This window comes from Scyliorhinus torazame, chromosome 2 (genome assembly GCF_047496885.1).
Source record: "Scyliorhinus torazame isolate Kashiwa2021f chromosome 2, sScyTor2.1, whole genome shotgun sequence".
NCBI classification, from domain to species: domain Eukaryota; kingdom Metazoa; phylum Chordata; class Chondrichthyes; order Carcharhiniformes; family Scyliorhinidae; genus Scyliorhinus; species Scyliorhinus torazame.
In genome coordinates, this window is record NC_092708.1 from 244,011,624 (window position 1) to 244,025,950 (window position 14,327).

General features: G+C 46.7%; 1 protein-coding gene across 3 annotated transcripts in view; it reads left to right on the forward strand.

Annotated features, from left to right (window-relative positions):
* Positions 1 to 1,384: 1,384 nt before the first annotated feature.
* slc8a3 (solute carrier family 8 member 3) overlaps positions 1,385 to 14,327 on the forward strand; it is an 818,116-nt gene continuing 805,173 nt past the window's right edge. For 2 of the 3 annotated variants that reach the window (XM_072485815.1, XM_072485835.1), the window contains exons 1-2: positions 4,296 to 5,225; positions 9,119 to 10,958. In XM_072485815.1, the coding sequence (XP_072341916.1) occupies positions 9,193 to 10,958 (1,766 nt within the window). In that variant the 5' untranslated portion in view covers positions 4,296 to 5,225; positions 9,119 to 9,192. Of the gene's footprint in view, positions 1,928 to 4,295; positions 5,226 to 9,118; positions 10,959 to 14,327 lie in introns of those variants that run through there. The other variant, XM_072485824.1, reaches the window with a different exon arrangement.

A 14,327-nucleotide genomic window follows, 5' to 3' on the forward strand; every position in this document is an offset into this window, starting at 1 on the left:
AACAACCAATTAAAAATAATCAGTCGAGCTCATAACGTGGCTCATTTACACTTGATAGAAATGACACATATTCATACACAGGGATCCATTCTTTGCAAACAAAAGAAATATGTCCAAGCCTTGCACCTTTTTTGAATTACCCAGGAGTGTGGGTTGCCTATAGTTTCCCCCATTACTTTCTCTTTGGCAACACTTTGTCCAATCAGAGTTGACTTACCGACCAATCAGCAATTTTTCTTCTGTAATATAAATTGTTGTGTTGGTTTGAAATTTTGCATTCTTGCATTTGTCCTGATGGGTGCAAGATGACAGGTTTCAACAACTTGCCTCTCTCGTTCCGACAATATTCATAACCTTACTTTTGGCAGCTCACTCCTATGATTCAGCCATTTGTGACAAGGGAAATGTTGGAGATATCAAAAAGAACTCCATTGATAAGTTTTCAATGACTTCTTCAAGACCTTTATGTCAGAGAGATGCAATACTTGTTTTGCATTCCCTTGCCTTAAGGAAGGGCATTTTCCTGATCCCCACACTCTCACTTTTGCAGAACCCCAACTAAAATCTTGATGCCACAATAGTTATGTTCCAATTATGTTTGACTGATGCTGTTTGTGTTTTACTAATTTGTGACCATCCTGTGTTTGGCTTGGGCAGGAAATTTGAGTACGGCAGACTCAAATGGGGGCAGCATGGGGGCACGGTGGTCAGCACTGTTGTCTCACAGTGCCAGGGACCCAGGTTCAATTCTGTCCTTGGGTGACTGTGTGGAGTTTGCACTTTCTCTCCGTGTCTGCGTGGGTTTCCTCCGGGTGCTCTGGTTTCCTCTCACAGTCCAAAGATGTACAGGTTAGGTGCGTTGGCCATGCTAAAAAAAATTACCTCTTATTATCCAAAGGTTAGGTGGGCATAGGGCAGAGGGTTATGGCGATAGGGTCGGGGGGGGGGGGGGGGCATGGTCGGGTGCTCATTCAGAGGGTCGGTGCAGACTCGATGGGCCGAAAGTCCTGCTTCTGCACTGTGGGGATTCTATGATGGTGTCATTTGGCGCAAATTTCCACATTGTGTCCCGAAGCGTCAAGGCTCTGAATCTGATCATTTACAACCTAAAAACAATTCTGGCTAAATTACACTGGAAATCGACTCGACCACCCCCCCCCCCCCCGCCGCCCCTCGAAAAATAACCTTCTACATGAGCACCCTGACGCAAGTTGCAAGTGCTGTCACTCCTTATTCCAAACTACAGCTACTGATTCAGCTCATTCACATTCTGAAGCAGGGCTACCCTTTCTGGGAGAGCTCAGAGCCAGGAACGGAAGGCAGGAGTGAATCAGCTAGCCATCTCGATTGGGGTTTGGGGGGTTAAAACTCTGAGGCAGTGCTTGTGAAGCATCTTATACATTATAAGCTGGTGAGAGCTGGCCAGGAGACTGCAGATGGTCGGAAATTCCTCGCCGAATTTTTAAATGCGAGTTGCGCTAATTTTTTTAAATATAGCTGTGGTCAGTCTCCTGCTTTTTTGTCAGGGGGTTCTGGACTGCAGCAGTTGGCTGGGAGTCACAATCAGAATCTGTCTGAATTGGAAACAAAAACTGAAGAGGTTTTCAGATCGTCTGTTTAACCGTGACTGAATTTGGATCTTTTTAGACAGTGCAAGTTGTCATCGTGGCTTTCATTCGCTTTGGCCTTTTTTTTGTGTGTGCGTGACCATTTCTCACCTCTCCCGCTCGGCAGACGAGGAGCTTTTAGATCCAAGGACCACGCTATATTCGGGGTTTCCCTGCAATTCGCTCAGATTGCCACCTTCTCCACCATCATTTGCAGGAGGATGGAGGACGTGAACAGCGGCAGGTGCCCAAGCCGGCACCTTAACCCAGGGAACGAGTGCAGCTTCTAGTTAAGAACCGAAACCCCAGCAAACGTGCAGGTAAGCATTGAAACCGAGTGTTGCACAACGCCAGCAGATGTCACCGTGTTATATAACCAGAGACTGGATAACACAGCACTGATATGATCAGCAATGGCAGTTTCTAGTAGCCCGGGAGCAGCCTCAAGTTGAACTACACGGATTTCCTGTCATCTTCCAGGGAATGTGAGGTTCACCAGCATCATTGTCAAGCTCGATGAGGAACCAGCGCCGGATTTGAATGAATGAATGAATATCCTTGATAACGCGGGTTTGCCTGATCTAACCTGCCCCAGAGAGAGTCAGTCAGCACTCTGGGGTGCCAAATTGTCTTGACCGGGTGCGGTACAGTTTGGCAGTGCCCCCCCCCCCCCCCTCTCTCTCTCTCTGGGTGCCTGGCTTCGCCATTGGAAATTAAGTGCATTGCTGTGCAGCTGATATATAGACTGATGTTGAAAGCAGGCAGCAAGTGCTTAGTTTGGCGTAGCTGGGAGCTATGCTGATCTCCCCCCCCCCCCCCCCCCCCCGCCCTCCCCCTCTCTGTGCTGCTCCCTGAGCAATGTTGGATTATATGGGGAAGTCCCTCTCGGAGGGTGGGTTTTAGCGGCTCTCTCTCTTCCTGCACCCCCTCCTCTCCCTGCCACAATCACACAAACACGCTCTATCCCACTCTCTTTCCCACAGACCCACTCTCTCACACTCACAGACACACTCTCTCCCAGACACACTCTCACACACACTCACAGACAAACTCTCTCACAGACACACTCAGACACACACTCTCACAGACACACTCAGCCATACTCTCTCACAGATGCACTCACAGACACACTCTCTCAGAGACATTCTCACAGCCACACTCAAGACACACTCTCACAGACACACATATTCTCACACACTCATGGTCGCACTCAGGCACACTCTCACAGACACACTCTTTCACAGACAGACACTCTCACAGGCACAGTCACAGGCACACACTCTTACAGGCAGTCTCACAGATACACTCTCTCACAGACACACTCATAGACACACTCTCACAGTCTCACAGATACACTCTCACGGACACACTCTCACAGACACACTCACAGACACAGACACTCTCACAGGCACTCTCACAGATACACTCTCACACACAATCACATACACACACTTAGACACTCTCACAAACACACTCTCACATGCACACTCTCACAGATACACTCTCACAGACACACTCACAGACACTCGCTCATAGGCACACTCACAGACACACAGGCACTCTCTCACAGGCACACTCACAGATACACTCTCTCACAGACACACTCTCACACACTCACAGACACACTCTCTCACAGACACTCTTACAGATACACTCTCTCACAGACACACTCACAGACACACACTCATAGACACACACTTACAGACACTCTCACAAACACACTCTCACTGACATACTATCTCACAGACACACACAGAAACTCTCACAAACACACTCTCACAGATACATACTCACAGTCACACTCTCGTAGACAAACTCTCACAGGTACACTCTCACAGCCACTCACAGCCACGCACACTTACAGACACTCTCACAAACACACTCTCACATGCACACTCTCACAGATACACTCTCACAGACACTCACAGGCACTCTCTCACAGGCACACTCACAGACACACTCTCACAGACACACAGGCACTCTCTCACAGGCACACTCACAGACACACTCTCTCACAGGCAGTCTCACAGATACACTCTCTCACAGACACACTAATAGACACACTCTCACAGACACACTCAGACACTCTCTCACAGGCACTCTTACAGATATATTCTCTCACAGACACACACTTACAGACACTCTCACAAACACACTCTCTCAGGCACACTCTCACAGAAACTCTCACAAAGTCACTCTCACAGTCTCTCTCACATATACATGCTCACAGTCACACTCTCATAGACAAACTCTCTCACAGGCACTCTCACAGACACAGTCTCTCACACATTCACAGACACACACAGCCACACACATACTCTCACAGATACACCCTCTCACACTCACAGACACACTGACAGACATACTCTCTCACAGACACACTCACAGGCATAATCTCTCAGAGACACTCTCACGGGCACATTCACAGACACACTCTCACAGCGACACTCACAGACACACTCTCACAGACACACATATTCTCACACACTCACGGATGGACTCTCTGAGACATATTCTCACAGACACTCTCTCACAGACACACACCCACACTCAGACGCATTCAGGCACACTCTCACAGACACACTCTCACAGGCACACTCACAGACACTCTCTCACAGGCACACTCACAGGCACACTCTCTCACAGACACACTCACATGCACACTCACAGACACACTCTCACAGGCACAGTCACAGACACACTCTCACAGGCAGTCTCACAGATACACTCTCTCACAGACACACTCAGACACACACTCACAGACCCTCTCTCACAGGCACTCTCGAGATACACTCTCACAGACACACACTCACAGACACACTTACAGACACTCTCGCAAACACATCTCACAGGCACTCTCACAGATACACATTCACAGACACACTCTCAGAGACACGCTCTCTCACAGGCACTCTCAGAGACACGCTCTCTCACAGACACACTCATAGATACCCTCACGGACACACCCTCTGAGAAGCACTCAGACACACTCTCAGACATTCTCACATCACTTTCTCAGCCACTCACACAGATACGCACTTTCACAGACACAGATTCTCACAGACACACACACACTCAGACACATTCTTTCATAGACATCTCAGACTCTCAAAGACAGAAAGACACTCTCACAGCCACACACACTCTCTTAGACACAATTTCAGACACACAGGCACATTTTCATACACTCGGACTCACTCTCACAGACACTCACGCACACCCTCACACACTCTCAGAGGCACTCTGTCTCTCACACGCACACTCTCTCTCAGAGGCACTCTCTCTTTCTCTTAGAGACACTGTCTCTCTCACACACTCTTCCTCTCTCTCAGAGGCACTCTGTCTCTCTCACACACACTCTCTCTCTCAGATGCACTCTGTCTCTCACACACACACACACACACACTCTCTCTCTCACACACATACTGTCACCGCAGTGGGGTGGGTTTGTTTTTGGACAAGTCAGTTGACACCATCATTACCATCCGCCAACATCGACGAGCCCCCTAACCAAGCAGGAGCCTTAAGCAGCACCTGAATGGAGCTCTCGCGCCAGCACATCTCGAGCAGCACATCGACATCGCCAGCTGCAAAATCTTCCCATTGCTGAGGAGCCAGGCAAGTTGGTACCAAAACACAGGAATCTCTGTAGTTACTTTATTCCCAAGGAAACCAGCAGGATACAATGTGGAGTGTTTAGCATTCAGTATGGTTTTGTTTAGTTCTGCATGTATATGTGTGTGGAGAAAGGAAACAGCAGGTGATACTTTTTTTTAAAATAGACATTGAATTGTATTTAAAGGCACGCTGCGGATTATATAACACGGCCAGCAGAGCTCGATGTGCTTGTGTATCATAAGAATCAGTCGCCTCGCTTTAAATGGACAGGATCTCTGCTAACCTGCTACTTTGGGATGCATTTGCAAAGCACCTATTCTGACAGAATGAACATTTTTTTTTGTCCACAAAAATCCTCCCTCCCCCACATTTATTTTCTTCATGTCACTATGCTCTTTTCTGGCTCGTTTGCTTTTCCGATCGGTTAGTGTGTCAAAGAAACACCCCCTCCCCCATCCACACTCCCCTAAATGTAGACCAGTCGAATTCGCGGGGGGGGGGGTGTAAGGTTCGCTTCGCTTGCAACCATCGAAAAACAATAACAGTTGTACTTTGCAACAATACTGGGATCTGCACAATATTTCCCATGTTCTAAACTAAAAATGTCATCTGCAGTGTTGTAAGGGGGTGGTGGTGGGAATGAGCAAGCAGTTAATGAAAATACATCTTGCATTCCGGGACCACATCGTGACAGCTGTCGTCTTCGTTCACTTCAGCAGAGCTCTTGTTTACCTCAGTCAAATTTAGCGACTGCGCCACCGTCTTCCCTAAATAGGGCAAGCGCTCTCTCTCTCTCTCTCTGTCTTCCAGGCAGCCAGGAGGTTCGCCCGGATGCTGGGGCTTCGGGGACTGTGGTCTTCCACTCCACCAGCCACAATTGCAAAACGTCCTGGCCACATGTTCAGAGCTCACTCAACAGCACCCACCTCCGTCCCCTTCCTCATTGCCCGCCCATCCCCTCAAGCTGTAGGTAGCTGAGGAATCCTCAAGGAAGCCCCCCTCACCCACCCGCACACACAAAGTGGCACACTTTGCCCTGGTGCGGTACGTGACCGTCTGAATCCAAAGTTGCCCACAGGCCATGTGTGTCTCTTTACTTTCTGTCATTGGAACTGCTCTCCAGGGCTGTGTTTACAGTCACACAGTGTGGAGCTGATTTTACACATTGTAAACTTAATTTTAATCTGCATTCTGGCTCTTCATCAGTCTAGCCGTTAAACATTATTTTACCTTGGGATCTGCTGGGGCTTGGTTTCTGGTCTTTCCTTAATTTTCAATGTATTTTATATTTAGCTATACATTACAGTTAATTGGAGTAATTAATTTTCTTCGAGAGGACATTCAGCTCTGCTTAATCTGCAGGCTGGGTGCTGTTTAACACTTGCTTCTGTTATAACCCATCCCCACAGACAGTTAAAACACTGATGCTGTAAGTTTCCATTATTAGACTCTCATGCCTGGTGGGTGCATGAATTTCGAACAGTGTTTGGGGCTAGACCTGTGTGCTGGGAGTTAGTGCTATTGCCTGCACCTTCTGTCACTGGTGCACCTTACCAAATAAAGTTATTCTATTTACTTCTAATGTCTTCTATAAATTTCATGCAACTCCCCAGTGAGAATTATATTCCTAAACTTAACAAGTAATAGAAAGTCATCACTGTGTGTGGCCTCGACTGTGCAAGTATTCTCCACAGTGTGTTTTTAAAAAAATGTTCTTGAGATGTGGGCATCACTGGCAAGGCCAGCATTTATTACCTATCCCTAATTTCCCTTGAGAAGGTGGTGGGGAGCTGCCTTCTTGAACCTGCAGTCCATGTGGGGGACTTCCACAATGCTGTTAAACTGGGAATTCCAAGCCTCTGACCCAGTGGCATTGAAGTGAGGAGGACCTGTGGTGCTGTGGGAGTGTCCATACATCTGTGCCAAAAGCTCTGGGTTCGAGTCCTGCTCCAGAACGTGGTGAAGCGATCCAGAGATTGTTTACTAAATTAATGCCAGGAATGGATGTGTTGTCTTCTGAGGAAAGGTTGGAAAGGCTGGGCTTGTATCGATCCCGAGGGGCCTTGACAGGGTGGGTGTATAGAGAATGATTTATCTTGTGGAAGAATCTCGAACTAGGGACCACGGTTTAAAAATAAAGGGTTGTCCATTTAAACAGAGACAAGGAGAAATTCTTTCGCTGATGGTACTGATTCTTTGAAACTCTGTTCCTCAAAAGGCAGTGGAAGCAGAATATTTTTAAGGGCAAAGTTACATAGATTCTTGAGAAATGTTATCGGGAGGTTGCAATCAGATCAGCGATGACCTTACTGAATGGTGGAGCAGGCTTGAGGGGCTGAATGGCCTACTCCTGCTCCTAATTCATATATTCATTTGTTCGGATGGCCATGGAAGGTGTGTTCATAATGTGGCCAAACAGGTTGATAATCGGCCTGTATATCCTTCCGAAATGCCCATGGTAGGTGGTAAAAGCGGGAGAGTTTCATGCTCAACCAAACTGCAGAAGGCATTGGCAAAGTACAGCTGTACTTTGCCAAGTGTAATCATGGACCAATCCAATGGAAATCCATGGTCACTAACGCCCTCTTAGGGCATGGTCCCTGAAAGAGGAAGAGGAGGCAGAATTGAAGGATCAGCGATTATCTGTCCCAAGTTGGGATGATGTGTGACTTGGAGGCATGTTTAGAGACAATGGTTTTTCCATGAACGCAGTGTCCTTGTTCTTGTCTACACAGAATCACTTTGAACGGAGGTTCTGGCCCTGGCACTCTAGAATCCAGCCCATTTATGCAGGGCATATAAATAAATTGCCGTGCAGTTAGAAGTTGTCATTGCAATACTGTGGCTAGGTCTGTACCGGCCACCTGGTGCAAAATGATTTGACTTTCCCATCTACCGACGGCTAGGGAAAGAGACTGAAGAGCTCAAGTGGTTTTAGGGGCACTTATTCCGGGCATCACTTGAGATGGTCCTCTGTGTTGCCTCGTGCAGTAGTCCCACTTCATTCATACTACAGCATTGCCAATGAAACCTGGGCTGTCACCAGCAGCATTGTAATATAAGTGAGGCATTCGACAGAAAAATCATTAGTAAAGGAGCAAGCACAATGTGTGAAAATGTAAATTGAATTGAGAAGGGATAAACTTCCTAAACAAATGGATGTGATAAACATCTTCCATGAAGTTCATGGCCTTTCAAACATGATGAGTGGGAACAATGTTAATGCTTCTCCTGTTGTTAAAATAAGAGTGTTGATGAATTTAGAGTTTCCCTCCTGAATAAACAACTCCTGGATTATATCCACTTGCAGCTAACAGGTTCAGAAATGCAGGATACATGCAGAAAGAAAATATTACCTCGATTTGATTGTTGTGAATAATGACTAAATGTTGAACATTGCCTCATGATAGTTATTCCCTCTCTTGCTTCCTGATCTATATTTTATTCCAGAGCTGAGATTGCATCAGCAATCTGCTCCCAGGCCTCTACTAATGTTACTTCTAAGGGTTGACTTTTAAGCCTGAGGTGACTCAATCCCTAATTTTAACCTTTTCTTTCCTCTGCCTGTGAGGGGTGCCGTGACCTCTGCTTGGTTCAATGGGTGAAACCACACACTCACACTGTTCGGAACCCACGTCTTATAACTTCATGCTAGAGCATATGCCATCCTTCACATTACTCATTGACTTCTGTTTAAAGTGCTCCGAACTTGCATTGTAGATTGCTTACTTCTGCTGATTGCTGCCATCTCTTTGCGATGCTTTGTGAGTTTTCTTCATTTGGGCAGTGGAGGAAGAGTTGTTGCAGGGGTGCACCTCATTGCCCAAAGACTTTATCTTAGCTATTTGACTCAAGCCAAAAATTTATGCTTTTCTTTTTCAAATTTATTTCAGATCCTGCAGCGGAAGCTCTTTGGCTCGGAAGGTTGACTTGATTCACAGAGGACATTGGGACTGAACGTGTTTGCATGGCGTGGTTTAAGTTGCAGACGTTCATGTCATTTTGCCTGCATTTGGGCCTTGTAGCAGTCATGCTGCTAATGCATCCCCCTCACGTGGATGCTGATACACCTGGACCTACAAATTCTCCAAAGCAAAATACTTCCTGTGTGGGCACGTATGAATGCAAACAAGGGGTTGTTTTGCCAATCTGGTACCCAGAAGATCCATCCCTGGGGGATAAAATTGCCAGGGTTATAGTTTATTTTGTGGCTCTTATCTACATGTTCCTCGGGGTCTCCATTGTCGCAGATCGCTTTATGGCCTCAATAGAAGTGATTACATCACAAGAGAAAGAGATAACTATCAACAAGCCCAATGGAGAGACAAGCACCACTGTGGTTCGAGTCTGGAATGACACAGTGTCCAACCTGACCCTCATGGCTCTGGGCTCATCCGCTCCAGAAATCATGCTTTCCCTGATTGAAGTCTGCGGCCATGGGTTTAAAGCCGGTGAACTGGGCCCCAGTACAATTGTCGGCAGTGCTGCTTTTAATATGTTTGTCATTATTGCCATCTGTGTCTATTCCATTCCCGATGGCGAAACCAGGAAAATTAAGCACCTGCGTGTATTTTTTGTCACAGCCGCTTGGAGCATCTTTGCCTACATCTGGCTGTACATGATTCTCGCTGTCTTTTCACCAGGTGTTGTGCAGGTGTGGGAAGGACTGGTCACCTTTTTGTTTTTCCCAGTTTGTGTCCTGCTGGCCTGGATTGCCGACCGGAGGCTCCTCTTTTATAAGTACATGCACAAGAGGTATCGCACCACCAAGAACCGAGGCCTGGTCATTGAGACTGAGGGTGAGCCTCCCAAAGGAATCGAGATGGATGGCAAGCTGGTGAACTCGCACTTTCTCGATGGGGCGATGGTGGGTTTGGAAGGGAAAGAGGTGGACGAGTCTCGCAAGGAGATGATCCGCATCCTGAAAGACCTGAAGCAGAAGCATCCTGAAAAAGAGTTGGATCAACTGGTGGAGATGGCGAATTATTATGCTCTTTCTCATCAGCAGAAAAGCCGGGCCTTCTACCGTATCCAGGCCACGCGGATGATGACTGGAGCGGGCAACATCCTGAAAAAGCATGTGGCTGAGCAGGCCAAACGGAGCACGAGCATGCACGAGGTGAGGGCAGAAACACCCGAAGATCTCTGCTCCCGTGTCTACTTTGACCCCTGCACTTACCAGTGCCTGGAGAATTGTGGCGCCGTTTCACTGATGGTCGTCCGCAAAGGCGGCGACATCTCCAAAACGGTGGTGGTGGATTACAAGACGGAGGACGGCTCGGCCAACGCCGGTGCAGATTATGAGTTCAGCGAAGGGACCGTGGTGTTCAAGTCGGGTGAAACGCAAAAGGAAATCATACTCGGCATCATCGACGATGACATCTTTGAGGAAGATGAGCATTTCTTTGTGCGTCTCAATAACATCAGAGTGCTGGAACTGGAAGATGCGCTCGAGCCAAATAACGTGCAGTATCCGAAAGCTTTAATCGTTTCCCCACTAGTGGCAACAGTGACTATTTTAGATGATGACCATGCGGGTATCTTTACCTTTGAGAGTGATGTCATCCATGTGAGCGAGAGCATTGGTGTGATGGAGGTGAAAGTGCTGAGAACATCTGGGGCACGCGGGACAGTCATTGTCCCCTTTAGAACAATAGAAGGGACGGCCAAAGGGGGCGGAGAAGACTTTGAGGACACGTATGGAGAGCTGGAATTTAAAAACGACGAGACTCTGTAAGTAGTGCTCTCATCTCTTTTCCTTGAATGTCTGTGTTGATGCATGGTTGGAGAATCAACTGTTAAATACTTATTTCATTCAAATGCAGGAATGGTCAGTCAGGAGAAGCTTGCTGTTGAACAGAAACAAATGGTGTAATTTGGGAAAAACTTGAAATGTGTTTTTCATTGAACCTCATTTTGACCTGGTGATTTAGTATGGTCATAGAGCAGACAGCAAAGTTTACTCTTGTCCTTGAATGTGTTAGCTTCATCCCTAGAGAGTTACTGATACCACAATACATCAATGCCTTTGTAGCTCTTTTGTACATCACCTGAAAGTATACGCAATTGGCAACAAATGTTAATATAATTGGGTATTAACTGACTCAACATTGTTTCATGGCTGTTGGCTTGCTAGAAATCAAGGTTTGCAATGAAACCAGGGGCACTGATTTAGATAAACTGCTGCTTAAATATTTGAATGTTGATAAGCTGGTAGAATTGAGGGCAACATTTCCAACCAGACCGCGCACCAGTCTGCAGCCCCCATTACATTTCTTCCTGTGAACACTGCATGTCTGTAGCACCGTCAATATGACGCGAGGCAGGTTGAGGTAATGTCAATTGAAGGCTTTATTAAGCAGAACTTTATCCCCAGCAGCGTGGTTACAGAATGCAGCTGCTGAGGGAAATGGAGGGAAAAGCTGGGTTCTTATACCGGCATTTCTGGGTGGAGTCCAGTAGGTGGCAGATCCTATCAGGACCTGGCATCCCTCCACCAATAGCCTGTCGACACGTGGTGTACCGTATTACCCCTAATACATACCACCACAATGTCGCCACATCTCTCCATCGGATCAAGTGCTGCAAACTGCTGGTGACTGAGTAACAGCCAAGTTGCCCTTTTAAGACCTGGATCGAGTCTCCAGTAAATAATCCCATTTCTACTGTAATTGTTTGTGTTTTAAGCAGCTCCTACAGTGCTTTTTTTGCGACTTTGATATTAAAGTAGGAGGTTAAAAGGCAAAGAAGCATTATTTGAAGTGCAACGTAGTCGTGTGCAAGGTTACATCAGTTGGAAAAGAGGGCCTTGTGTTCCTACATGATTTCTGCCCATAAATCCCTGCAATGTAATCGCATTAAAAATTTGAATTGTATGTGCACGTTAGTTGCAGTCATGATCACTGTACATCTGGGTTTCTGTGATCTTTTATGCTGATTTGAAACTTAATTTGCCTGAAGCAGTCTCCACCACAAAGCTGACCTCGCCCCAGGTTGGCATGGCAGGTTTCCATTGCTTGCGCCTGCTTGGGGATGTCTACCACCCTGAAAGTGCCCTTATCCGTTCTCCTTGAATGTCCGTGTTGATATGCCGTCGGAGGACCGACTATTACATGTTTTGTTCAAAATATCGAATTTACAGCCCTAGCCAGTCAGGATAAAGGATATTGCTATTAGACAGAACCAACCAGTTTATTACATACTCGGGCACCCGTGGTCACATTAATCCAGCATTAATTACCTGTAGCTGCAGTGACCAAAAGCCCATTTGCAGCCTGACCCTGTTGTGTTCCTCCTGCTGCTCCTATAATTGCTATAAATTACTTGAAATTCTGTTTAAATTAGTCAAAATTCAGTTAATTACAACCAAGCTGGATGTACCTATGTCGCTTCAATCAATGGTTGATTTTCCATACCTAAAGCAGATCAAAGCAATAGAGACACCAATTTCAAAAGTAAGACCAAAAACATTAAATCAGTCAGTTGAAGAAAGTCTAATTTTCTGACAATTCTACCCCTCTTCATGATGCTCAAGAACGCCCAGTTCCAGCCACAGATCAATTATAATTGATGATGCTGGTGTGGCTGCGCTGATTCATGGAAGATTTTACGTTCTTGGGCTTATACTTGATGAGTTTGCATGGAAACCTGAACGTAACTTTGAACTGGCAAAGGAAGCACAATGTCCAGCACATTTTTGCTGACTGCGCCTCCGAGCTGTGCCTCCGTGCCAAACTACGGCTTAAGTACCTTCGAAAGGATCAACAACTCTGGATCCCCAGCAACTGAATAAGGATAAGATGTTTCGATCAAGTAATCAGAAGTCTGATTGTAAACAATTTAGTATTTCTCAGAAGCTAAGTATTAAACACACAGGATTATAATTCTTGGCAATATTGCTTCATGATAGACCTTCCTTACTGACCTTACCTGATTAGCTAAAATGGTTCCCAAAGTGTCAGATATCTCTAGGGGGTACTTTCCTCTTTGTGATGTAATGGCGCAATTTCAGGAATGTGATTTTTTTTCAAACCTTCGCCTCCCCCTTCCAAACACAAGTGTCTCTAGCTAATATGCTGCCAAGCCTCAGATACTGAATCTGTCCATATCCAAATGCAGCAAGGCTTGCGCTGACAAGTTGCAAGTAACATTCACACCACACAAGTGCCAGGCAATTGCCATCTCCAACAAGAGCAAATCTAACCATTGCCCTTGACATTGAATGGCATTATCATCACTGAATTCCCCACTTTCAACATCCAGGGGGTTAGCGTTGACCAGAAACTGAACTGGACTAATCACTGTGGCTCCAAGAGCAGGTCAGAGGCTAGGAATCCTGTGGCGAGTAACTCACCTCTTGACTGCCCAAAGCCTGTGCACGACCTAGAGGGCACAAGTCAGGAGTGTGATGGAATAATCCCCACTTGCCTGGATGAGTGCAGCTCCAACAACACCCAAGAAGCTCAACATTTTCCAGGAAAAGCAGCCCATTTGATTGACATGCTATCCACAAATATTCACTCCCTCCAACACTGGCAAACAGTGGCAGGCATATCTACCGTCTGCAAGATGCACTGCTGGAACTCCCCAAGGCTTTTTAGAGAGCACTTTCCAAACTCACGACTGCTATCATCTAGAAGGACAAGGGCAGGAGACACATCGGAACATCACCACTTTGAAGTTCCCCTCCGAGTCACTCACCATCCTGACTTAGAACGATATCACCGTTCCTTCATTGTCACCCGGTCAGAATTGTGGAACTCCCTCGCTAACAGCATTGCAGGTGTACCTACACCCCAGGGACAGCTGCAGTTCAAGAAGGCGGCTCACCACCATCTTCTCAAGGGCAATTAGGGATGGGCAGTAAATGCTGGCATAGCTAGCGATGCCAACATTCCCCCAAAACGTCTTACCTGCCCATTGATCCTCCAATCACCAGTTGTTTCTCTCCCACGCTTGTTGCTAACACGCATTCCAGTGAGATGCGGTTGTGCCTATCAGCAGTTGGCACAGGAGAGAACAGCCAATGATTGGAGGTGTGTCAGAAAATGGCACTGGCACGTGGGATGTGGGTGTTGCTGACAAGGCCAGTATTTGATGCCC